We start from the raw sequence: 27,355 nt of genomic DNA, 5'->3' as shown, positions 1-27,355 counted from the left end.
TATGAGTTGTTTCCAGTTTTCTGCTATTTCAAAAAATTTTCCTGTGAATATTTTTGTGCATATCTTTTGCGGTATGTGGGTAAAAACTCCTTTAAGAGTGGAATCACAGGGTCATTGGATACTTTCATATTTAGCTGTATAGGAAAATATTATTTCTTGTTATATCTTACTAAATTTTCTAAAGGTATTACACCATTTTATATTCTTTTTTTTTTTTTTTTTGTCTTTTGTTTTTTTGATGTTGGTTGTTGTTTGTTGCTATTTCTAGGGCTGCTCCCGTGGCATATGGAGGTTCCCAGGCTAGGGGTTGAATCGGAGCTGTAGCCACCGGCCTACACCAGAGCCACAGCAACGCAGGATCCGAGCCGCGTCTGCAACCTACACCACAGCTCACGGCAACGCTGGATCGTTAACCCACTGAGCAAGGGCAAGGACCGAACCCGCAACCTCATGGTTCCTAGTCGGATTTGTTAACCACTGCTCCACGATGGGAACTCCCACTTTATATTCTAATAAGTGGAGTTAACATGTTCTTTTTGTTCCATAACTTCACCAATACTTAACATTATCCGGTTTCAAAAATTATTACAAAATAGTGAGTGTAAAATGCTATCTCATTGTGGCTTTAATTTACATTTCTCCAATTATTGACATAGATCATCTCTTTAAAAAATGTTATCTTTTACATACACTAATTATTCAAGTGGATTTCCTCTACTCAGAGATATTTTAAGTCTCTTGCCTATTTAAAATTTGGGTTGTGTTTTTCTTATTGACTTGTAGTTTTTATAATCTAAGTACTAATCCACTGGCAGTCATATGCTTTGCAAACATCTCTCACTCTGAAGTTCACAGTTTCACTCTCTTTATGGTATTTTTTTGATGAACAGAAGTTCTAATTCTAACGTAGCAGAGTTTAGCAATCTTTTCTTTTTAACTGAGGTAAAATTGATGGTCTATAACCATCTTTTAAGACTGGCACTATTTGTACCTTGTGAAAGAAATCTTTCTTTACCCCAAAGTCATAAGGATATTTCCTTTATGCTGTTGGAAAAACTATATAGGTTGGCTTTTCATATTTAAGCATTTAATCCACATAAAACTGATTTTAGTGTATGGTATGAGGTATCTGTACATTTTTTGTATACACGGTTCATTATGTGTACATGGTCTCCCAACCATCCCAGTACTAAGTTGCTGAATTTTTTACCTCCTTTGCCACTGATCTGAAACACCAATTTTGTCATAAATCACGTTTCTATACATGTATACATCTGTTTATAAACTCCACATTCTCTTATATTCAACTTGTTTATGACTGTGCCAACATCCCACTGTCTTAATTACTGTAAATTAATTTTAAAAATTTGTGTTATTGTGTATGTAACCCCCAAAAAATTGTAAGATATTTAAAGTGTACACTGAGATGATTTAGGTATACTTTATGAAAAGATTATAACAACTGAGTTAACACCTCACCTTACATATTTCTCTTCTTTTGTAAAACCATTCAAGCTCAGCACTCTTAGCAATATTAGTTATATAATACAGTGTTATCCACTGTAGTCGCCATGTTTTACATTAGATACCCGAGCCTTAGTCATCTTATAGCTAGAAGTTTCTACCTGCTATCAACCTCTCCCTATTTCCTCCACCCCTCAGCCCTTGGCAACCATTTTCTACTCTGTTTATAAGAGTTTGGCCTTTTTTGAAAAGGTTCCATATATAATACCATGCAGTATTTGTCTTTCTCTGACTGGTCTGTTTCATTTGGCACAATGCCTTCAAGGTTCATCCATGTTGTTGCAAATGGTAGAATTTCCTTCTTTCTCATGGCTGAGTAATATTCCATTGTATTGCATAAATATACCACATCTTCTTTATCCACTCACCCAGTGATGGATGTTTAAGTTGCTTCTGTGTCTTGGTTATTGTGACTAATGCTGCAGTGAACATGGGAATGCAGATATGTCTTTAATATACTGTTTTCATTTCCTTTGGATACATAAAACTATTTTTTACAATGCTTACACCAATTTACCTTCCCACTGACAGTGCACAAGGGTTCCTTTTTCTCCACATCCTTGCCAATACTTATTATCTCTTGTCTCTTTGATAACAGCCATTCTAACAGATGTGAGGTGATTTTGATTTGCACTTCTCTGATGGTTAGTGATGTTGAACACATTTTTGTGTACGGTTGGGCAATGTATATGTCTTCTTTTAAACTAATTTTTGATATGTGACAAGGCCAAATCTCATGCTTTTTTTTTTTTTTTTTAGGCGTGTGTTGGTAAGTCTCGGACTTTTGCTCTTCCAGTTGGGATTCTGATGGGAATTTCAGTAACTCTATAGATTATTTTTGGAAGAAATGATATCCTTATAATATTGAGTCTTCCAAGCCAAGAACATGGTATATCTTTCCATTTATTGAGGCCTTTTTTCATCTACAAATTTTGTTATTAATTATACACTATAATTCTCACTTTCCAATCTACTAGGATTTTACACGCATTTTACTCAGTTTCTCTGGTACAGACAGTCTTTGAAATCTCAGTTTTTAATCACAACTTTCTGCCTGTACAAAAAATTTAAGAAAGGATTTTTGCATAGCTTATAAAGAATATGATGCCAACATCACAAAGACAGGATGGGGAAATCAAATTGTTTGCTTCTCCTAGTATCTTCATTATTTTGTGGGAAGTTTATCTCTAAGATCATATACATATTTCACAACCAATTGGAAATTTTTTGTGTTTTACCCACACAAAGTACTTACTAAACACTTAATTGAGCAATTCATTTCTCATTTGGATTACTCACCATTCGCTGCCCTCCAATTTAATAGTACAACTGAAAACTGACTGAAAAAGACTGACATGAATACAGTCATTAAGTAATATATAACTAATGTTTTAAAGATGACTTTTATTTTCAGAAAGCTTGCTTATATAACTAGTAAAATAACCTAATATTTTAATGAAAAAACAAAGAAAGAATAAAAAAACTCTTAATATTTATGCCAGGCAATATATACCATTTCTAACAGAAATGGTATAGATATTGGCTCTTTAATCTGTTGGCTGTGGAAGTTTCAAGAACCTGATACATTGGTAATTACTGAATCCTCCAGAAAAAATAAAAATATTCTCAAGTAAGAAAGATAATCTGAAAGAACTAAAAGTTACCTGTAGAGTACAGTTCATCATTCTTACTACGTAGTCAAACTGTTGATGGTCTAATATTGCCCGATTTTGCTGAACATGTAAACCCAGCTCATCAGTGAGACATTGTCTTGCTGCCTTTCCTTTAAGGGCTCTCAATGCAGCAGGAAGGGTCTGAGGACAACAGAGGCAGAAGTGAACAAAAGGCACCACTAGGAAAAAAGTAACTTTCAAGCACACTGAAAACTCATGTGTAACCTATAAACCACTTAACAGATTTATTAGTAGACAAACTTCTAGAAAAGAGTTGATTAGCAATTAAGGACAATTCTAAATAGATGGTTTATGGTGACTTTTTATTTGTAAGGCAGCATGAAAATAAGTAGGACTAGGTTTATGTGATACATTTAAAAAACATTAAATTTCATTTTAAAAAAGCTCATCAAAACTGTGGTCACCAAAATAACTGTGGCTTCAGATTATGAGTCAAAACCACAGATACTTAGACACGTTCTTTCAATAACTGGCCACATCTCCATGGCAAGAATAGAAGGACATTTTTAAATGATAAGAATCATAAGTAATTTTATATTTGTAAACTGATCAGCAACTTAATCACTATTCAGTTTTAATTTATGACCAGAAAATTCTCTAATCTCTTCTCATTTCAAAAGATAATGGGGGGGAGGAACAGAGCAACAAATAGAAATCTCTAGGTTTATGTATTAAAACCCTTCCACTCATCACCCATAAGAATGCCTCTTCCGGTTCACTTTTAGAGTCTAATTAATTTACTTTACATAAAATAATAATAAGCTTATTTAACTCTGAAAACCTAAAATGAGAATGAAGGAGCAAATGAGAAGAAAGGAAAGAAGCTTGAGAGTAGGAAGACCTAATATTATTACAACAGGTATAAGAAACAGGGTGTGAAAGCTGAAAGCAAGAGAAGCAAAAGAAAGTCTGTAACACTTCAACCTTAAGTAAAAATAGATACCAAAACCCTCAAAACATAAAGGGTTTGAGGTCATTTAGAGCAAAGATAAAAGCTTTATTTGATATGCTTTCCTTGCCCCCTGTAATAGAGGTTCAGAACTATGAAGAGTCACTAGGGAAAGGTTACATAATGTTTAGTGTGTTTTACTAAAGATAAGAAAATGTGCTTTAACAAGGCACACTTAATTAAAGACCACAATTTTTATAATTCACTACTTGTTCTAACTAGATTCTTTGTAAGAAATCAAATTATATTTTAAATGTTAAGTTTCTTAGTAATATGCCAAAATAAGATTTAATGAACAATGTTTAAAAGTTTCAGGGGAAAAAGGGACTCTCATTACCTCTCTGGTTGTCACATTACTAGAATTGGCTAAGATTTTATATCTTCGACACTGTTCATTTAAAATGATGGAAACAATGAAAGGATACTTTATGAGGAAAAGAGATGGAATTAAAGGAGAAGTCAGTTGGCAAGCTAAACATAGAAATCTGAAAGCAACATGAAGAATGCTTACTTGGGAAAGATGGCATTTTATTACCTTTTCAGTCTCCAATGTTTTATTTTCAAATATGAATGAGATGCAGTTTCTAACAACTTCCAATCTCTGTGCACTGTTGAAAACTGTTGTCACCTTATCCATTATTGAAACTAATAAAGGAATATAAGGAAAATACAAATAAATTAGACTCCTGGGAATATTACTGTTTACAGTTTATATGACTATAACTGTTTACACAACCAATGCTTGACAGTTTTTTTTCCTTGTTACATACACCGAAGGTATTTCATTTCATTACTTTGATTACATTTTTAGGTTGTGAAGTGGCAGGTTATGGCTCATTGAGGATAATTTCAGAGGACACATTCTAATTTTGCATTTAACTCTATTTACATAATTAATTCATATTGGACAGTAAAATATTATTAAGCAAAGATAAACTTTTTCCTACCTTTAATTGTACATAAACAGGTAAGAAATGTTTCAGGTACAGCATCCTGACAAATTTAAGTAAACTAACTCTTATATATGAGGACTACTACCAGGAAAAGAAGTTTATATCACTAACATATGACCAAATCAAAACCACATACCATAAAAAATTAGGTTCTAAAACTCTGATCACTTGTGACGGAGCATGATGGAGGATAATGTGAAAAAAAGGATGTATATATATGTATAACTGGGTCACTTTGCTGTACAGCAGAAATTGACAGAACATGGTAAATCAATCATAATAAAATTTTTTAAAAAAAGAAAAAATGTAAATAAAAACAAATAAATAAAAATCTTGGGAGACCCACTTTTCACTCTTGTGAATTTAGTACCTGTCACCTTTACAAGGTTGGGTAATTCAAGTCTACCACACAGGCTAAAATTACCTAAAATAAATTTAACTTTTTTTTTATCATGCCTGTGGCATGCACAAGTTCTTGGGCCAGGGATTGAATCTGTGCCACAGCAGTGATACAAGCCACTGCAGTGAAAACATCAGGTCCTTAATTCACCATGCAACAGAATTCCCAAATTAAACTTATTAAAAGAGTATTAGGCAGATATAAATGAAAGCAGTATTTGTTAAATAAAAAGTATTATTTCACAAAGAACTACACCATTTCATTTGTATAAAGGAGGCAGTATGCATAATTCTAAAGCCTTATATTTTCCGGCTGTTCTTGGAATCTAAAGGAATAATCCTTTCACACACCCCATATCTGATGAGAAAGACCACCATTTCTTACTCTTCGCATTCCTTCCATCAACACAAAACTTTATATTCCTCAAATAATTGTTTAAATGTTTAGAATTTTAGAAATAATTATAAGCTCATAAAAAGTTTCAAGTTAATACAGAGAAGATCCATACACTCACCACTCAGCTTCCCCCAAGTGATATCTTACATAACCATAGCGCTTTGTCAGAATCAGGAAAATAATCTTAACTTGTTTTTTTTTTTATCAGTTTTCTTGAAACGATTTTAAATCATGTAACATTAACATTAAATGACCATGGTGGTTAGATTATTTCACGACTGAAATTCTGATTTTTTTTTTTTTTTTAGTCTTTTTAGGGCTGAAACTGTAGCATATGCAGGTTCCCAGGCTGGGGGGTCCAACGGAGTTACAGCTACTGGCCTACACCACAGCCACAGCAAAGCTGGATCAGAACCGCATCTGCAACCTACACCAAAGGTCATGGCAACAAGGTATCCTCGCCCACCAAGCAAGGCCAGGGATCGAAAACATGTCTTCATGGATACTAGTCGGGTTCCGTTAACCACTGAGCCACGAGGGGATCTCCGAAATTCTCATTCTTAATTTTGGGCCCTGTGGCTTCCCACACTTGCAGGTCAATGGCATAAACTGAAATTGAAATCGATCTATATTGACAGTAAAAAACTTCTTAGAGTCTCCAAATTAGACCACATTCTTTAACCTGTCTGTAAACTTTTAATTCTAAAATCTCTCATGCAGTATTTTAAATTTTCTTTAGGATAAGCCATTACAAAACCCACATTTTCTTAAAATGAGTCTGTTTACCATCTAGGATTTATAACTTTCCTTTAGAGGCTATGACTTAGTTAATTCACAGAAGAAAGTTCTTCGCTTAGAGGTACTGATATTTCAGGGATTGGCCCAATCCCCAGTTGTGGCATTCTAATACTAGCTTTCCAACACTCTGGTTTATGGGTACTTGACTTCCCAGGGAGGGCTTCCTTCTAAGGCTTTGGCTTGCAAATGTTATTCTAACTGTTCATCATTACTCTGGTCCCTCTGATGAAGAGCTGGAATTAACCTCTCAAAATGTGAATGCCTCCAAAGGTGACATTCCTAATAGCAATTCCATACTCTTATTAATAGGTATCATGTAAAATAAAACATTCACACCTTTTATTTTTTGGCTGTGCCTGTGGCATGTTTAAGTTCCTGGGATAGGGCTGGAACCTGCTCCATAGCAGTGACAACGCTGGATCCTTAATCTGCTGAGTCACCAGGGAACTCTGACACCTTTTAATTTTAATACAAGGCATATCCTGATACTGATCAACTCAATTGAACAGAGATCCCGGCGTTCTTCTTTCACTCATTCATTCATTGTTCACTCATACATTCATTCTGGTTTTACAGGAAGGGCATGCAGGGACAAATAGCAAATCATGTGTACCTCTCTCACTCATTACAACGTGACATTCCACATACATCAAAAAAGAGAATGTGATGTTGTTACACTGTTGATGGGAATATCAACTGCTTCATGGCGCCTCCTCAGAAACAAATAAATGAATCCTGCTGTGGTGCAATAGGATCAGTGGCTTCTTGGGAGCACTGGGATACAGGTTTGATCCCCAGCCTGGTGCAGTGGTTAAGGATCTGGCATTGCCACAGCTACAGCATAGGTTGCAGCCGCAGCTCAGATCTGATCCCTGGCCCAGGAACTCCATATGTTGCAGGGCCGCCAAAAAAAAAAAAAAAAAAAAAAAAAAAAATTAAGCTGAAAAAACAAATACAGAGCTGCTATATGATCCAGCAATCCCACTTCTGGGCATCTATCTGGAGGAAATCATAATTTGAAAAGATACATGCAACCCCAATGTTCACTGCAGCACTATTTACAATAACCAAGACATGGAAGCAACCTAAATGTCCACCAACAGAGGAACGAATAATGAAAATGTTATACACACACACACACACACACACACAATGGAATGTTATTCAGCCACAAAAAAGAATGAAATAATGCCATTTACAGCAACATGGATGGACATAGATATTTTCATACTAAGTAAAGTCAGTCAGTGAAAGACAAACATATGACATCACTTATATGTGTAATCTTTCAAAAATGATACAAATGAACTTATTTGCAGAACAGAAAGAGCCTCACAGCCTTTGAAAACAAATTTATGGTTACCAAAGGGGAAAGGTGTGGGGGGTAGAGATGGACTGGGGGTTTGGGATTAGCATATGCACACAGAGGCATATGGAATGATGGGGACCTGCTGTATACTACAGAGAACTCTACTTAATATTCTGTGATAATTTATGTGGGGAAAGAATCTGAAAGAGAATGGATGTGTGTACATGTATAACTGAACCACTTCTGTACAGCAGAAATTATCACATTGTTAATCAACTACACTTCAGTAAAACTTCAAAAAAGGAAAAGAAGAAAGTATAAAAAGATAATGTAATGATCAAAAATGAAGAAAGTAAAGAGATTATACAAAAATAATATTGACTTGGCTACAATTCACATAAATTAAATTTTAAATAAACTTATAATCTGTTTATGTGGATATTTAAAGAAAGCATTCAACTAGATTGTATTAAGGTCATATGACCAAACCCTTCAAAAAATAATTACCCTAACATGTCTACTTCTCCATTCTCTCTGTGAAAGTACAATCGACACTTCAATAAAAGCTGTTAATACTTAGGAAAATAATTACAAATTAACATTACTAAGTTAATAATAAATGATAATATTAACATAACTATATAACAAATGTTAATACATGAAATATTAACACTGCTACATAAATATTTAATATATTATTATCCATTAATAATAAAATTACACTCACTTCTAGGTATGATGGACCAGTTTGTAGCAAACTAAAACTCCCACCAGGAACAATTACAAAAGTCAGATACAATGGAAAAGCCATCTATTTAAATATATCAGAGTGCTACAGAAGCACAAGGGTAAGAGGACCTAAAATTCCAGAGAAAGGAAAAGACAGGAGAGGTGAGTTAACAAGCACATCCACATTTTCTCCAAGAGATTTGCCAATATTGGGTACACAGAAGAGGCTGGAAATCTGGGTGTGATTCTGGTACATAGTCAGGTTGACCAGCAAAGTTTCTGGTGAAACCTGAATTGACAAAAGTGGATCATCATCCCTAAAAGTGCTATCATCCCTAGGCAAACCTCTGTAAGAACAACAAAACATAAATAACAATTTATAAGAGGGATGAATTATGGAATAAAAACTTTATTAATCCAAAAGAAGACAAGACAGCAAGGGAAAATGTGAAACAAGAAGATCATATAGAAAAAAGAATCCAGTAAATTAAAGTCATTACTGTATCAGTAGTTATATTTATATATATGAGCTAAATACAGGTAATATACTAAAAGCCAAACTGGCTTAAAAAAAAAAAAAAAAAAAACCCTACATGCTGCTTACAACAGGCACAAACCCTTAAATATAAGAACCCAGAGTTTGAAAATGCAAGAATAAAAAAGACGAACCATACCAACACCAACCAAAGGAAAGTTGGTATAGCCATGTAAAACTCAAAGCACACGTCACGGCAAGAAGCATTACTAGAGACAGAGGGACATTCCATAATGATAAAGGGATCAGTCACTAGGATGATATAATATCTGTAAGTATATTTGCATCCAATAAATCGATTTCATAAAAAATAGAACTAAAATGATCAATAGGCAATTCTACTAATTATCATGGAGACTTTAACAATCTCCCTCAATAGCGGAAGAAAAAGACAAGATAATCAGTAAAGAAAGATAACCCAAAGAATGGGAAAAATACTTGAAAATCACATATCTAATAAGAGACTTGTATACATAATATATAGAGAATTACATAGCTCTATTTAAATAGGGGCAAAGGATCTGAATAGTTAAGACATTATTCCAGAGATGATATAAAAATGGCCAAAAGGCACATGAAAAGATATTCTACATCATTAGTTCACATGGAGAAACCAGAACACCCACACACTGCTGGTGGGAATGTAAAATGGTATGACTGTTCTGGAAAACAGTCTGGCAGCTCCACAAAACATTAAATATAGACTTATCATAAGACCTGACAATTCCATACCTAGGTATATATCCAAGGTCCATACAAAAACATACACATGGATGCCCATAGCAGCACTATCATAGTAGCCAAAAAGTGGAAAAAACCCAAATGTCCATCAGCTGATATATGGATAATGAAATGTGATATATACATATCCATACAATGGAATATTATTCAGTCCCAAATAGCAAAGAAGTACTGTACACTCTACATGGTTGAACCTTGAAAAAATTATGCTAAATGAAAGAAGTCAATCACAAATCCTTTTATATAAAATGTCCAATATGGGCAAATTTATAAAGATAGGAAACAGATAACTATCTAAGAAAGGGGTGGTTTTTTTGGAGGGGGCAGGAGGGAATGAAGAGTGACTGCTAATGGGTATGGGTGTTTCTATTCGGAGGAATGAAAATTTCTGAAATTAGTGAAAATGGTTGCACTCTGTGAATATACTAAAAACCACTGAATTGTATGCTTTAAATGGGTGAATTTTACGGTATGTGAATTATAACTTAGCAATAGCTATTTTTACGACGGAGAAGATTTTACAGTGGGAGCAGTTAAGCTAAACGTTACTCTTGAGAGAGGCAGTGAATGGAACAATGTTTCTGGGTAATGCTTACTCTGGTTAAACAAATTTGTTCACTTTGTGAAAATTCACCAAGTCGTACGTACCCTTTTGCTTTCTATTTCTTGTGTATTGATATAAGGTTTACTTTTATTTTTTTTTATCTTTTTGCTATTTCTTGGACCGCTCCCATGGCGTATGGAGGTTCCCAGGCTAGGGGTCGAATCGGAGCTGTAGCCGCCAGACTATGCCAGAGCCACAGCAACACAGGATCCGAGCTGCGTCTGCAACCTACACTACAGCTCACGGTAACGCCGCTGAGCAAGGCCAAGGGATCGAACCCGCAACCTCAGGGTTCCTAGTCGGATTCGTTAACCACTGCGCCACGACGGGAACTCCAAAAGGTTTACTTTTAAAACAAACAAATACATACCAACAGGTGGACCTGCAGGCACAACACATTTCTTTTCCACTCTTGAAGCAGGAGGTGCATTCTGGTTCTTAGCAAGATTTTCCTGTATTAATTCCTGTACCCGAGTTTCATTAATCTTGGGGAAAGGAAGAATATGAACTCTCAAGTGGGAACCTTCTGTTGGGCGTGGAACTTTCTGGAATGCCATATGAGGGTTTGGATTTTCCTACAATATCAAACATAGGTAAAATTATTCATAAGTTAAAAGAACAATGGCAGATTATTGGCCAGAGGGACAGAAAGTGAAATCAGTCAAATGAGTAATTGTACATACATTCAGATATATTTCATGAAATAGAGACTGTCAGAATTCTACTTCTTACATGATTTTAAGAAGCACTGATACAGTTATCAGTACCACCTAAAACAGCTGATCACTTTTTTCCTCTTCAACGAACACTTTCTTCATTTGGTTTCTAGGTCTTACTACATCTTTAGCTGTATTTCATCTCCCTAATTTCTTAACTGTGAATACCCTAGGGCTCAGACCATGGACCTCACACTATTTAAACTTAATTCTTTGGTGATAATTTCCAGTTTCTTATATTTAAACTATGAAAACCCCAATGATTCACAAATTTTTATTTCCAATTGAATTTCACCCTGAACTCTACACCCCTATAGTCAACCATCCGCACACAGAGCTTCCATTTGGATTTAAAATAACATCTTAGGAGTTCCCATTGTGACTCAGCAGAAACGAACCTGACTAGTATCCATGAGGATGCAGGTTCAATCCCTGGCTTCACTCAGTGGGTTAAGCATCTGGCTTTGCCATGAGCTGTGGTGGAGGTTGCAGACACAGCTCGTGTCCCACATTGCTGCGGCTGTGGTGTAGGCTGGCAGCTGCAGCTCCGATTCGGTCCCTAGCCTGGGAACGTCCATATGTGACAGACGCAGTACTAAAAAAACCAAAAAAAAATTTTTTTTAATTAAAAAAATAAATAACATCTTAAATATATGTCCAAAATGAAGCACCTAATAGTCAATTCCTCCACATCTGATTTCTATAGGCTTCCTGACTTCAGCAAGTGGCATATTTATTTTTTCAATCATTCAGGTGAAAAGCTTAGAATAATCTGTAATGTCTTTTTTAACACCCAAGTATCCATTCCTCTGCAGACCTTTGTTGAGTCTTCACCTTTAAAATATACTTATAGAAGTTCCTGTCGTGGCACAGTGGTTAATGAATCTGACAAGGAACCATGAGGTTGAAGGTTCGATCCCTGGCCTTGCTCAGTGGGTTAAGGATCTGGCGTTGCCGTGAGCTGTGGCGTAGGTCACAGATGGGGCTCGGATCCCGCATTGCTGTGGCTGTGTTGTAGGCCAGTGGCTACAGCTCCCATTGGACCCCTTGCCTGGGAACCACCAAATGACACGGGAGTGACCCTAGAAAAGGCAAAAAAAAGACAAAACAAACAAACAAATAAATAATAAAATAAAATAAATACATTTATAACCTAACCATTTTTCAATACACTGTGATTCAAGCCAACAACTCTCATATTGCTACAGAGTAACAGTCTTGTAACCACTCCCTGCTTCCATCCTAGTTCCCTCTCTCACTGTTTTTAACACTGCAGACAGAGTGGTCAAGTTAAAAGTATGTCAAATCTTCACCTAACTACCCTGATCATTCAAATAGTTCTTCATCTCAGAGTAAAACCCAAAGTTCTTATAATAATTTATAAGATTTGGCTTCTCTATATGACTGTGTCCTACCACTGTTTCCTTCCTTCATTCTGCTCCTGCTACAGGGGTCTACTAATTCCTGCCTCAAGGTCTTCACACTTAACTGTGCCCTCTGCTTGGAATGCCTGTCTCCCACTAATCTGGACAGCATCTTCTCTTCCTGTATGTCTTTGCTCAAATGCCACCTTTCTTGGCTGATCTATCTAAAATTATACACCTTAACACAGTCCCTATCCCTCTTATTACATTTTCCTCTCTAGCACTTACCACACTCTCACATACTCTAAATTCTGTTTAACTTGTTTATTGTCTCACTAAAATGAAACCCCAGAGGACAGACATTTTGGTCAATTAAAAAATATCTGTTGTCCTCTGCTATATGCGTACCACATCTAGAAACTGCCTGGCATGTATCAGGCACCCTGAACTACTTCCCACTTTATCCTAATGAGTAGGACACAATGTTGAACATATATTAGAACTGCAATAATTAAATTAAACGTGTCAGCTAATATTTGCATAGACCCTTAGTGCTAGCATGGACTTTTATCAAGCCACCTACTTAAGTAGGATTCTATTTCAAGTACTACAGGCAGAATGGAATCCATTCTTTTTATAAAGTTCTCTAAGGAAGGCTGCTCTATGATCATTCTTAGACCAACTCTAGCATTTATCATTCTAGCAATCAGAAAATTTCTTTCCCCCCTTGAATCTGTGTCATTCATGTTTTTGGTTATTTGGCTCAGACCCAGATAAAGGATAGGCTGGACCATAGCAGAGGACACAGGGAACGTATCTCAGCAATACAGTGGGGAAATACACAAAGTGTCAAAAAAAATCTAGATTCTAGTTTTTGCTTTATTCATTATGTGATGCTGTATAAATAACTCTGCCGCAGGTCTACAGACACACACATTGTTTTATTGTGCTTTACCCTATTGCACTTTGTAGGTACTGTGTTGTTTTTGGGTTTTGTTGTTGTTGTTGTTGTTTTGTCTTTTTACAAATTGAAGGTTTGTGGCAACCCTGTGTCAAATAAGTCTACTGGTGCCATTTTCCAACACTTTTGGTCTCTATCACATTTTGGTAATTCTCATAATGTTTCAAACTTTTAAATTATGTTATATCTGATCTGAGTTGGGGCCTTTGATAGTACTATTGCAAAAGGATTATAACTTGCTGAAGGCTCAGATGATGGTTAGCATTTTTAAGGAAAAAACTTAAAAGTAAGGTATGTACATTGTTTTTTTTAGATATAAATACTACTGCACACTTAATAGACTACAGCAAAGGGTAAATGTATCTTTCATATGCACTGGGAAACCAAAAAATTTATGTGATTCACTTTATTGCGATACTGGCTTTATTGTGGTGGTCTGGAACCAAACCCACAATATCTCTGAAGTATTCCTGTACTTATGCTTCTTAGGCCTGTACTTAAAAGATTCCTGAGAAGGTGAAATCAAATGGAAAACTTCGGAGCGCCAGTGGCGCAATCGGCTACCACGCAGTACTTACACAGATTGAAAACTTGTTCTTGCCAAAGCAGCCCTCATACAACACTTTGTATCTTTCCTTTTATCTTTAGCAAAGACAGGGAAAAATAAGTAAATTCCAATGCCAAGGCTTCATGATCACCACTTTCTACACCATGTGTTGAAAAAACCATTCTAAAATTATGCCAGGATTAACATCAACATCAGCAGCCTGGAGTTTCTCAAACTGCGCTTTTCCAAAAGCAGTATGTTTGTTCTTCTCTGTTCTTTTGGCACAATATCTAAGATACCATGTCATCTCAAAAGTTATGAATATCAAATTTCTAAAACCTATTGGGCAGATATTTCTTTCAGGCTAGGGAGATAATCCATGTGGATTTTGAATTCTGAATCACTTAAAGTATATTATTCACTACTTCTGTTTCCATAGATGCATAATTTTCTTAATAATAAAATTAAAACTTTAAATGTATTTCCCATGATGTAAATAATATTAAAACAAATTTTAAAACATGGTAAAGTAAAAGTAGACACTTTTCTTGGTATGCCAGTATCTTTTCTAGCTATATTTTATCTCTCTCTTACTATATATTTTTCTATCTTATTTCAAAGATGACTTAAGGTGGTCTAAAAAATCAAGATATACATATTGATTGCTTCTAGTTAAAATCCTATAATATAACAGGTTCAGCCTAAATTTTATATGGAAGAACAAAGATCCAAAAACAGTCAAGGGAATTTTGAAGAAGAGTAAATGGGGAAAGTCAAACTTTCCCGATATCAAAATTTATAGAAACCTTTAATAATTAATACAGTATGGTAATTGGTATCAGTGAAGGGTTAAAAGGGCTAATGGAATAGAGAAGCCCATAAACAGGACTACGTGTGAAAATGTGATAGAGACAGCAGGCACTACAATTCAGAAGGAAGAGAGTTAGACAATCCAAGGACAGAGGGTAATACAACTGAAATATTTTTAGCTCATGGTCTCCGATGTGAGACCTCCTGGGTGAAATCTAGCTTAGCCACTTACTAGCACTGTAACCTGGTGCAGTGTGAATTCACTTATCATTTGTGTTTTAGTTTCCTCATTGATAATGAAGATAATAATATAGTACCTACTTCATAATGTCCTTGTGAGAGTGGAAAAAGTTACAGGAAAGCTTTACAACACACACACACACTTTCCCAAAATAATGGGAAAGCTCTTCTTTGAAAGCTCTTTTCCAAAAGTCTAGAGTATATTCCTTTGAAAAATGTTTAGTCACTGCATATTCTATGGCATGACACTATACCTCTTTCTCCCAAGATTTCCCATCATACTACCAGCTACTTTTATTTTATTTATCTACTTATTTATTTTGTTTTATTTTCTTTCTTGGTCCCACCTGCGTGGCACATGGAAATTCCCAAGCCCAAGATCAAATTCAATCCAGAGCTGTGACCTACACCCCAGCTGCAGCAACAATGGATTCTTAACCCATTGCACTGGACCGGAGATCAAACTGGTGCCTCCACAGAGACAAGCAGGATCATTAACCAACTGCGCCACAGCAGGAACTCCTACTTATATTTGAACAACAATAACAATAATAGTATTCAATAAGGGTTTAAATAAAAATCACTTATTAAAAGAAAAGACATAGCTATTTGTCACTAACAGTGTTATTCTCATAAGCAATTTGAAATATTTTAAACCAAATCCATGCACAATTCAGAATAATAAACATTCTAAAAAATCATTTTAAAACAAAGTTCAAAGTTGAGGTTATCCTTTAATTGTGACAGTCTACATAAAAATTCTGATTATGGGTTAAAGTTACTAAATAATAATACATTCAACTGTGTTTCGAAAATTCAAAAAAAGCTCATGCCCCAAGATCTAGTGCTATTTGGTTTTCTGGCTGCCGAATCTGTACACTGCTGCCCTCTAACGGGTAGTAAGGTAAATATAAAGGACCACATTCACCACCTCACATCCAGCTTAGTCACATAATGACTTATGAGGAGATGGCAATAATGTGAGACATTTAAAGGCTCACTGAACTCGGTATATTCTTGGAAACATATGCTCTTATTTGTAACTCCAAATGCATCCAGATCAGTCTCTTGAAGATTACTGGGCTCATTTAAAACTGCATCCTGATTTTGTTGTTGAATCTCTGTGTTGAAATCATTATTTTTCAACAGAACAAAGAAACAGTCAAAGATTCATTTTTGACTTTAGAGAAATGCAAATATAAAGTAATAACCAAGGATTTAGATAACTACATACTTACGGTAAACATAATTCTGCCCAAGGCAATTAAGAAAGCTGGCAAAACATACTATTATTGCTCAGAGGGACTTTTAAAGTTGGATAATGATTTTCAAGAAGTCGGCTCTGTAATCCTGCTTTTAGAGTGTACTATAGCAATAGGAGGCATAATGATTTTCTCAGACTTGAAAAAAATGACACATACACCAACTGGTCTGGAAACATGGATTTTCTTTTCTCTCTCTCTCTGTTTTTGGCAAGCTAAATGAGAATATTCCTAGGGCTTACAAAAACCAGGCTGAGAAAACACTTCAAATAAAAGCAAAGCAAAACAAAACAAAACAGAAAGCTCCAGATCTTACTGGAAATTCAAAGTAGGCATACTGGTGAAAAAAATTCCTTCCTACACATTGGAATCAATGTGACCTTGTCGAAGGTTACTAAATTTCCCATGTTAATTTAAGCATTTAATAATTATTTTATGTGCATCAATCATACCTAGGGTTATATTATACAAATTCTTTACAAATCCTTTCAAATACAGCCAAAGCCAATGTTATCACTGGATTACATCACTAAACATTGACAAAATATACCTGGAATTTTTAGAGTTGCCTGGCTGTGATGGAATGAAAAACTCTCAACTTTCTATCCTCATAGGTCTTTCAATGATTATCTAATTGAATTAATGTCTCATCCTTAATACAAAGAAATGTGGTGTATGACTTTAATATCTAATGTGCTGGTTGCCCTAATCCAAGGTTTCTCAACTTTGACACTACTGACATTTGGGGCTAGATAATTCTCTGTTTAGCAGTGGGGAGTGGGAAGGAGTGGGTGTCTTGCATATTGTTAAGATGTTTAGAAGCAGCCCTGTCCTCTTTACTAGCGGCCAGTAGCACACCTTCTCCAGTTGTGACAACCAAAAAGTGTCTTTGGACATTGCCAAATTTCTCGGGGGAAGGAGTCTGCCCCTGTTGATAACAACTGCTCTAATTCATGACATTAAAATGGAGGCTTCATAATCTAAGACAAGTACTCTTTTCACAAGTACCCAGAGGGCATAAAACGACTGGCTAGGATCTAATACTCACCTGCTGACATCCAAATTAAAACCATAAAAAGGTAATACCAAACCCTATTAGAATGGCTAAGAACAAAGCAAAACAAAAAATTCCAATGAGAATACCACACGTTGGTGAAGATGTGGAGCAAACAGAACTTTCACAACATATTGCTGGTGGGAATGCAAAATGGTACAGACACTTAAGAAAACAATTGGTAGTTTCTTATATAGAGAAAGAAATACATTGCTATATTGTTATATATCATATATATTGTTACTGTTTTCAGCATCCTATTACTAAATATTTACCCAAAAGAAATGAATACTTATGTTCACACAAAAACCCATGCAAATGTTCAGGGCAGTTTTACTCATAATTGCCAAAATTGTCCTTTAGTTGGTTAACAGATAAATAAAACTGGTACACCGATATAATGGAATACCACTCAACAATAAAAAGGAATAACTCATATATGCAGTAACATGGGTGAATCTTAAATGCATTATACTAAGAAAAAGAATCCAAACTCAAAAAACCACATAACGACATTACAGAAAAGGCAAAAACTACAGAGACAGAAAACAGCTCAGGTGCCAAGAGTATGAGATAGTAGGAGGATGTGACTATAAGGGTGCATTAAGAAAAGTTGGGTGGGGGGTGATAGATATGTTGCTGCTGTGGTGGTGGTGGTTGGATAACTTCATTTGCCAAACTTCATCAAAGTGTAAAGGGTAAATTTTACTATATATAAATTTCATCATAGTAAATCTAACAGGGTAAATTTTACTATATATAAATTTCATCATAGTAAATCTAATAGGGTAAATTTTACTATATATAAATTTTATCATAGTAAATCTAACTTAAAATGAATAAACAAATAATATAAGTTGGAGGAAGGAGTTTAATTTTTATGCTTTGGATTAGGGGCCTCATTTCATTATAATAATCTAAGTTGTTTATGTTTTTAATTTTTAAAGATGAAAGATGACCACAATATTTACTTCCTTCCTATAACAACAACAAATCCTTTTATTCACAGTTGGGAAAGAGTACAAACATCATCAGTATAGATTAAATGTGCCTGGTAGTGAAATTAACTTTCTGCAGAAACATAAAGGGTATAGATCTTAATGTAATTTAGAATGGCTATTCCTGCATTTGGGCTTTTTCTCCCATTAGAATTTTAAAAGCCTATTTGTTTCAACTCTAGGCAATAGTATATCTATAGAGCACAAACAGAAATCTATCATTTTATAGGAAAGTCTAAGTCCTCTCTCATTTTGCCTTTAACTTTTTTTAAAAAAAACAGACAAGTTACACAATCTAGCAAATGATTATGTAGGACAGCAAGATGTAAAACAAATTAGAAAAACTGCACTATTTAAAAGAGTAAAACACATGTCCAACAGATTTTTTGATACCTTGGAATGGATGTTTATAAAGTTTTTGTCCTGCCTATTTTAATATTCTCATTTTGCATTCAGTTAGTGGTCCTTTATAAGTGTGTCCCAAGAATCATAGGGAAAGAGCAGGTAAGTTGCTGAAGATGCTATCATGTAGACAACAAGGATTCTGAAAACCAAAGTGGGCAGACTTTGAATTATTATCAAATGGACATGGAAAGAGAAGCTCTACCAATGCATGCCCAATAAAAATCTTAATAGTATATAACCCTGCCAATGCTTACACATTTGTCTCTAATGAATTTATTCCTTTCCTCTTCTTCATACTAACTTCCCTCTTCTTCTTCACCAAAGTCACCACTTTTCTTAATTGTAAACAAAAAATATTGTAAGTAATAAATAAATAAAGGAAGCATCAGAAAGTTAAAAAAGCAGCTAAACCCAGTTGCAATTCATCTTACTTACATCTCCTCACATTCCTACGATTCATTCCTACTTACTAAAAGGCACTATAAAGGAGTGGTGAGAAGAAACTGGATAATTAAGGTTCATTTTTGAGGTACTTCAAAGGGAAGTGAAGGAGAGAGGCTGGATACGCATACCAGACTTTAGTGCAATAAAGTATTTACAAACATCTGAATGGAATCACCAGGTTTCAATTCTAACCCAATAATAAGGAAACAGTCAAATTACATGGTTGGTTTTCTCCTTACCAAAAGGGAATTTTAGAAATGTGATTTTTAAAAAACTGACTAGTTAAAAATAGAACCATCTGGATTATTTACCTTTCATTGCGACCATCCTTCCTCCGTCCCCTCAATCTCCTGAACAACCCAAGAAAGTAACTTTACCATCATGTCTGCTTTTTAATTTTGTCAAGCATTTACTTCAGAAATGCTGGGACCATTATGGACTTCATAATCTTAGAACTAGAGGGAATCTCATAAAGTCTGATGACAATCCACAGAATATTCTCAAATACTCATTCATCATGTATGTGTATCCTCTTCTCAAGGGTATTAGAGGAATTATATGCCTAGAAAATGCCTGAAACTAGTAGGTGTTTAATAAATACATACTGAATAAACAGAGTTGATTATATTAAATGGAATAGAATGTGTGTGTGTGTGTGTGTGTGTGTGTGTGTGTGTGTGTGGAGGGGGAAGTCTAGTAAGGGCTCAAGAAATTCAGAGCACATTTAAAGGGTGATTTCCATATCTTACCTAGTAATACAATCCTCCATTGATGATCACTTAAAAAGTGTTATATGATGTGGGCCGTTTGTGTTTTACATTCACCCTTAAGAATGTAAAATTAGTGTGTGTGTATATATTTTGTTGTTGTTGCAGTTCTCAGTTTTGTGTTGGCTTAGTGTAAGCTAGGTATCATTAAACTTAAGTTCTGGAATGGCAAGAAAGGTATTTACTTTGTTTTTTGCATTAAAATGGCTTGGCACGCTCCCTCACATACATTGCATACTCAGTCATGTGACAGAGACGAACCCGTGTCAGAACCCCAGCTCTGATGACAATCCACCGGAATATTCTCAAATATTCATTCATCATATATGTGTATCCTCTTCTCAAGGGTATTAGAGGAATTATATGCCTAGAAAATGCCTGAAACTAGTAGGTGTTTAATAAATACATACTGAATAAACAGTATGATATAAAATTTTGCAGTTCTGAAATAAAATAGTCTTATAAAAATCTAAGAAATGAACATTCAGTTATTAAAGGGATCAGTCCCAGAGTCTCAAACACTGATTCCCATTTCATGTTTTGCTACTCTTTGAAATCCATAAACAAATCACCCTTAGTGAGAAAGGAAAAAAAACCTCTCTAATCTTCAATTTCCTCACATTTCAACACCTGCTCTATCCATCTCACAGGACCATTTCTAAGATCAAATGAGAAAATACATTAAAGAGCTTTATAAAGAACAATGTATAAAGTCAGCCATTGGAAGTAGCATTCCATTATTTTTCCAATTGGAGATGAGCCAGCCTAATGGAGTGAAAGAACGCAGGCTTAGGAACTGGATAGATGAAAATTCCTGAATTTAAAACCCAGATTCAATCAATTAGTAACCATATGATCCTGAGCCAATTATCTCTAGTAAAATGGAGACAATGACACCTATCTTACATTGTTACGAAGATTAGAGATGATGTATGTAAAGTGCTTGACACATGCTTGGCATGTTGTCAATATTTATTATGATTACAATAGGTCCACAGAAATTTCTCATGTGATCACACTATATACTAGTTCTACACAGCCACCATAAATGGCAAAGACCAGCACAGAAAGCAATTTTTAAGTTTCTGCATACTAATCAAGAAATAGATTTATTGTACTGGACACAGTTATAAATATGGAGTTTAGGGTATCAGGCCAAGAAATAAATTTTTAAATAATTTGAGAAATAAAATTCCTAAATAATTGAATAATATGAAACAAAGAAACACAATTTAGTATTCCTGCTTTTATCCAGTTGGTTCTCAGATTTCTAATGGATGTAACAAAGCACTGACTAATGACCCAACATCCAAAAAGGTCTACCAATTCAAATAATGAAGTTGAACAATATTAGGATATGGACCCCAAATCTTTTCTTAACTATATATATATATATATATATATTTTTTTTTTTTTTTTTTTGTCGTTTTGAGTTTTCTAGGGCCGTGGCCGCTCCCGCGGCATATGGAGGTTCCTAGGCTAGGGGTCGAATCGGAGCTGTAGCCACTGGCCTACGCCAGAGCCATAGCAACGCGGGATCCGAGCCACGTCTGTAACCTACACCACAGCTCACGGCAATGCTGAGTCCTTAACCCACTGAACAAGGCCAGGGATTGAACCCGCAACTTCATGGTTCCTAGTCGGATTCGTCAACCACTGAGCCACGACGGGAACTCCCTTAACTATATTTTCTTAAAAACATATCTTTTCTCAACTTTCCCCTGGAAGAACATACTTTCCTTTTCTCAACTCTGACATTTACAAGCAGAAGAAATAACTAGTAATCATCAGCAAATTCCACTTTTCCACATGCATTTTGGGGTTCTCTTCTTTTCTGGTATCCAAATGATCACTGCACACTTTATGACATCCCAATCTTTTTAACTTCCTGCATTTCTTCTATCAGGGAATATTTCACTCGAGTTTCTGTAGTCGCCTGACAGTTATCTTTCTTTTGGCTTCCCACTCCCTATATGTTCAAAACAATACAACTCAATGATTTTCCTGATACAGTGGACAATCACTGTACCAAGCTGAAGCAGAGTACACTAGTCAGTTCTGGTCTCCAATGAATCTAATCTTTATATCTCGAAAATGCTCAATATGCTCTTAGACAGAGACCTAAGTGAAAATCACAATGAAGGCAGATGACAACTGAAAAATTGTGACTAAGATGTTTTCATAATACAGTGATTCACAGAAAAATCACTTTGAAAAATGAGATCTATTTTGATGCACAGTAACAACTGTCATATCTTGTAACTTATAGCCTCAAAGGTTTAAAGTCAGAGCAAAAAAGATAATCACCAGGAATAGTAAGCTTTTTAGCTTTTCAAACTAAATACCTTATTAATATTTTTAAAATTAATGACTATCTAAATAAATATACTTACATTTTTGAATAGTTGCTCAGCAAGTTCTCTGACATGCTTTATCATCTTCAGTGGGTTATTTTCTTCAACTTTAATTCGTTCAACTTCAAAAGCTACCAACTTGGAAAAACAATCAAATGGTAAAACATCAACTGCAAAATATGCTGAAATAGAAAACTGTGTGACGGTGATAATGTCACACAAGTTATAAGCCAAAAAGCATCTAACATATAAGCTGTTATTAAAACAAAGTGTTTTAGACTTTTACAGGGTTTCACCTCTATTCTAGTTAATCGAGTCCTTGGATGTTCTGGAGGTCTCTCTATGATGATTCACAGTCCATTTCTTTTTGGGAAAAGTTGCTTCTGGAACTCAGAGAGATATTCATTCTCCAGGCCTCACTCAGAATTCTCTCACTCAGAGAATTTCAGACGGTCAGAGAGTCTCTAAATATTTCCCTAACTCACAGAAGGAACCAAATGTTCAAATTGGGTCACTTTAGTCCTACATCTGCTAACAGTGTGATCTGGAACAAGTCACTGAAACTCCAGAGCTTCAGTTTCTTCATCTCTAAAGTAAGATGGAAGAACAAGATGGCCCTTAGGCTCCTTCTAGTTCTCAAATTATATAAACTCGGATCCACTTCCTTACCAACTAATTTCCTGGGAGAACTGTGTTAGTGTGTACACTTGCAGTGGAACAAAGAGGACTGGCAGGAAAAATACAGGGTCTGAGGAAGAGGTAAACAGATGGATTATTTTTTAAATGATATAATACAGGATTTTTCATTCTAGGAAGTAGGAGTCTCATCTGAGCAGACAGGTGAATAAACTATGACCTCACCTATTCTAGGCCAAGATTCAGAAGGACTGTCAAAGAAAGTCAAACATTGCTTTACTTCTAACAGGCCTATTTGGTGGGTATGGGAACAGGATAATACACAGTGCAAGCTGCTGCTCATAGCTCCATATACCTTCTCTGCCCTTGGCTGAAGGAAAACAAGGATCCCTTTCCCAGGAGCAAATGCAATTTTCCCAAACATACATTGCCATGCAAGCCAATTAAACGCCCAAAGAGGGTAGAAGGAAAAATTACTTAGGTCTGGTGTCTCATTTATTTTACATCCTTGACTAAAGCATACATATGAATAACTGGCTTTCCAAAAACAACATCGATATGACACCAAAAATCATCACTGTAGACAGAACACAGAACTGGATGAACATTAAGGAATCTTGGACAAGTCTTTGTCTTATCACTATTTCTAATCTGAAGGATATATATATCTTGTGTATATAAATGTACATAATAAAAGACAAGTTGCCATATAAAGTTAGAGACATAAAATAAGCTTAATGCAGATTAGTGGCTCTCAGAGTCATCTACTTTGGGAAAGTCTGGAGGAGATGGTAAGATATGAGCAGAGTATGAAAAATGGACTGAAAAGTAGAGAGAACTCCAGGCAAAGGAAGGACTTACAAAAATAGTCAGAGGCTGTGGCAAGTTGGCAAACAAATTTTCTGGAAGTAATCAATCTGACTTATTAGTTGTGATGAAGCTGCCAGAGGGTTACTAAAGGAATTTGGATAGAAAGGAAAGGGTACATAAACTAATCTTACTATTTAGAATGCTTCATGTAGGACCTTGGGGTCTATCTGACTTATCCACGTAAAACATTATGTATCAATGACTTAATTCAAAATCTAAAGGCTGATACATGTTAGTTTTAGTCAACAACTGATCATTTTAGAGAACCAGAGATCAATAACTGATCAGAAGGAACTGTCCACCTAAGGGTAATCTCTCCTATATCTTCATTTGTTTTATGTTATTATTAAGTAAAGCATTTAGTGCAAATCTCCATACTCAGAACTAAAATATGTGCCTTTTCTTTCATTCTTATCTGTAAATACTTAAACTGTCTTTACAGAGAATAAAAGATCCTTCTCTGAACCACGGATCTTTAAGACTTTGATTTCTGATCTTTAAGACTTTGATTACTTTTTTTTTTTTTAATGACTTTGATTTCTATCTTTTCTATACAAATTAAACTACCGCCAGAAAAACATGATCACTACTACGTTCTCCACTATCTCGAGTGTCAGGAGTATTTTTCTTTTACAGACTTCTAGGAGCTTTTAGATTTATTGGTTCCAGAACACTGCTCTTCCAAAAATTGAAATAAGAGTAAGAGTAATTGTTCTATCTACCAGAATGGGCTGCAATGAACATAGCTAAATGATAAATGGAAAGATGTATTACAATAAAGAAAAATCACAACACAAAATAAAATCCTTATTCTGAGTTGCGACTGCCATAACTCTCTTTTTAAATGGTCAATTTCTTGAAGATAGAGACTAAATCTGTCTTCCTTATGTTTACTATCTCTTAAGGGAGCTAGACAAATGCTGATTATTGATTAGTAAGAATGACTAAGCTAAACTATAACTCTAGGACACTGATAGATTACATGTAACTGTACTCTGAAGTAACACATATAAATACAAATATACATTAAGCTTAGACCTTTCCCTCTATAATACTGGTAAGTTCTATTTATATGATCAGTCACTTTTTCAAAAAGATTTTAATCAACTATTTAAAATTCAGTTCTTCAAGATTTTTATGTACTTGAAACATCCTGTAATTATATTTTCCTAATTTTTCTAATCCACATTATCAACAAGATCTGATATGCACAATAATAAATATTTTTGATTTTGATTAAATATTTAAAATACTACATCTCTGCTTTTATCTACTAGTTTATTTTTGTCTATAAATAATGCATTCATTTGAATAAGAAACATACCTCATCAAAGAGATCACAGGATCTATAGGGAGGACCCCTTTCTGAAATAAAACCTGCAAATGCCATTCCATTGAGAACTTTAGTGAGGAAATCATTCTCAACCAAACCACGCTGTCCCAAGAAAGCTGTCTGTAAAGAAAAGAAAATGTGAAATAAGTATGTTATCACCTAGTAATGGATGAATAGTCAAAACAAAAATACAAAGATCAAAGGCTAAATAAATATCTTCATGCATAAATGTGCTCTTATAAAATAGATTTCTCTCTAAAAGAGTTTTGATATCTGAAAACATGTATTGAAAAGAATAAAAATGAAGTCAGAAATAACCTCAATTTTAAAAGAAAAATCAATTTTAAAAATTAAGTTAACATACTCTCAAGGAAAATATATCAATTCTTTTTTTTTTCTTTTCTTTTTTTTTTTTGTCTTTTTGAGCCACACACTCAGCATATGGAAGTTCCCATGCTAGGGGTCGAGTGGGAGTTGCAGCTGTGGGCCTACACCAAGTCACAGCATCATGGGATCCAAGCCGTGTCTGTGACCTACACCACAGCTCATGGCAACGCCAGATCCTTAACCCTCCAAGCAAAGTCAGGGACTGAACTGGCATCCTCATGGATACTAGTCGGGCTTGCTACCACTGAGCCACAACAGGAACTCCCTGTCAGTTCCTTTTAATATTATTAAAAATTATCATCTACAACACAAAGAAAAGATTTTAAATAACCACATTTGGTAATTTAAGGTCAAAATACATCACTAGAAAAAGATAACCTAGCTGTTTTATTAAATTAGAGTCTACATTTTTGAACTGATACAATATGGTATGTTACCTTGTGAAAATGTATTACTGGTTCTGCATGAATTCTTATAAGTTGTAAGCATGATCTATATCCTTGGAAAAGTTGTGCAAATAATCTAAGAAAAACTGCACGCACTTCTTTATCCTGAAAATACATGAAGAAATATGTTAGTTAACTTAATTTCTTAAAAAACAAAGAAAAAATGACCAAGTCAAAAAGTTGGAAAGAACCTGAGAGATTACTGGACAAATCTGTCTGTGCTTCTGACACAGAAGTCTTATTTGTGGCAGCACTAACTGGTAGGCATTTAGTCTGTCCCAATGCTGGACAGTGTAGGCTGTTAAAAGAGTTCTTTTAAAAATTGAACCAAACAAAACTTGCCTGTAGTACATCCAATTTTCCTCTCAAGAGAAAAAAAAAAAAAAAAAGTCGCAGAGTCTCCGCTTTCACCATGTTAGAGAATGGCATATTTCCCAAGTCATTTGACTTTTATATCCATCAAAAGAATTACAGTCATAAATATAAAAGAAAAAACTTTAGACTGTATTTTAAAAGCTTATGAAATTCTTCCAAAGCTTATCCAGTTTATAAAAATCCATACTTACATTAATAAAATATGACAAAGTATACTTTGATACTTCAGATTTTTTTAAAAATTAGAGTTTTAGAACTGTAAGGAAACCTATGGATTTAGTCAACTCTTCATTTAATTGATCAGGAAATGGTTAAGAATGCTTCAGTAACTTGTCAAAAGTGTGCAGCTCTATGATGTTCCTTATTGGCTACAAAGCCCATCTCTGAGAAATGCACTGGTCAAAATTAAAGAAGGGCCTCTGTTATACAGTCACCCTTTTATAGCTTTCATTTGGAACTACTTTCATCCATTCAGTCCTCAAACTTGATTCTCTCCTGTTACCGACAATCTGTTTCCATTTTTTGTAAGCTTCCCTTTTTTTTTTTTTTAAACCCTTGCCTGACCCTTTTGATTTGGTGCTTGGCACAGTTTTTCAGGCTATAATCCAGGTTCTGATTTTTTTGTCCTATACTTACTCATGCCTCCTCAGAGCAATAGTCTTAGCCCACTCCCTCAAGCAGTGTGCTACCTGGGGCTTCTCTTTGAGCAGGTCACAAGGTCAGTCGGTGGCAAATCTCCTAACATCTAATTTGG

At 35.0% G+C, this 27,355-nt stretch overlaps 1 protein-coding gene across 3 annotated transcripts in view; it reads right to left on the bottom strand.

The window, feature by feature from the left end:
- Positions 1-27,355, bottom strand: part of SBF2 (SET binding factor 2) — a 449,069-nt gene that overhangs the window by 158,048 nt on the left and 263,666 nt on the right. For all 3 annotated transcript variants that reach the window (XM_003122980.5, XM_005661131.3, XM_013994573.2), the window contains 6 exons: positions 26,218-26,331; positions 25,385-25,513; positions 22,594-22,692; positions 11,003-11,207; positions 4,703-4,812; positions 3,189-3,338 (listed from right to left, as the gene is read on the bottom strand). In XM_003122980.5, the coding sequence (XP_003123028.2) occupies positions 3,189-3,338; positions 4,703-4,812; positions 11,003-11,207; positions 22,594-22,692; positions 25,385-25,513; positions 26,218-26,331 (807 nt within the window). The remainder of the gene's footprint in view (positions 1-3,188; positions 3,339-4,702; positions 4,813-11,002; positions 11,208-22,593; positions 22,693-25,384; positions 25,514-26,217; positions 26,332-27,355) is intronic.

Source organism: Sus scrofa, chromosome 2, assembly GCF_000003025.6.
Source record: "Sus scrofa isolate TJ Tabasco breed Duroc chromosome 2, Sscrofa11.1, whole genome shotgun sequence".
NCBI lineage: Eukaryota > Metazoa > Chordata > Mammalia > Artiodactyla > Suidae > Sus > Sus scrofa.
The sequence above is the reverse complement of the archived record's forward strand: the minus strand, read 5'-3'. Positions and strand labels throughout refer to the sequence as shown.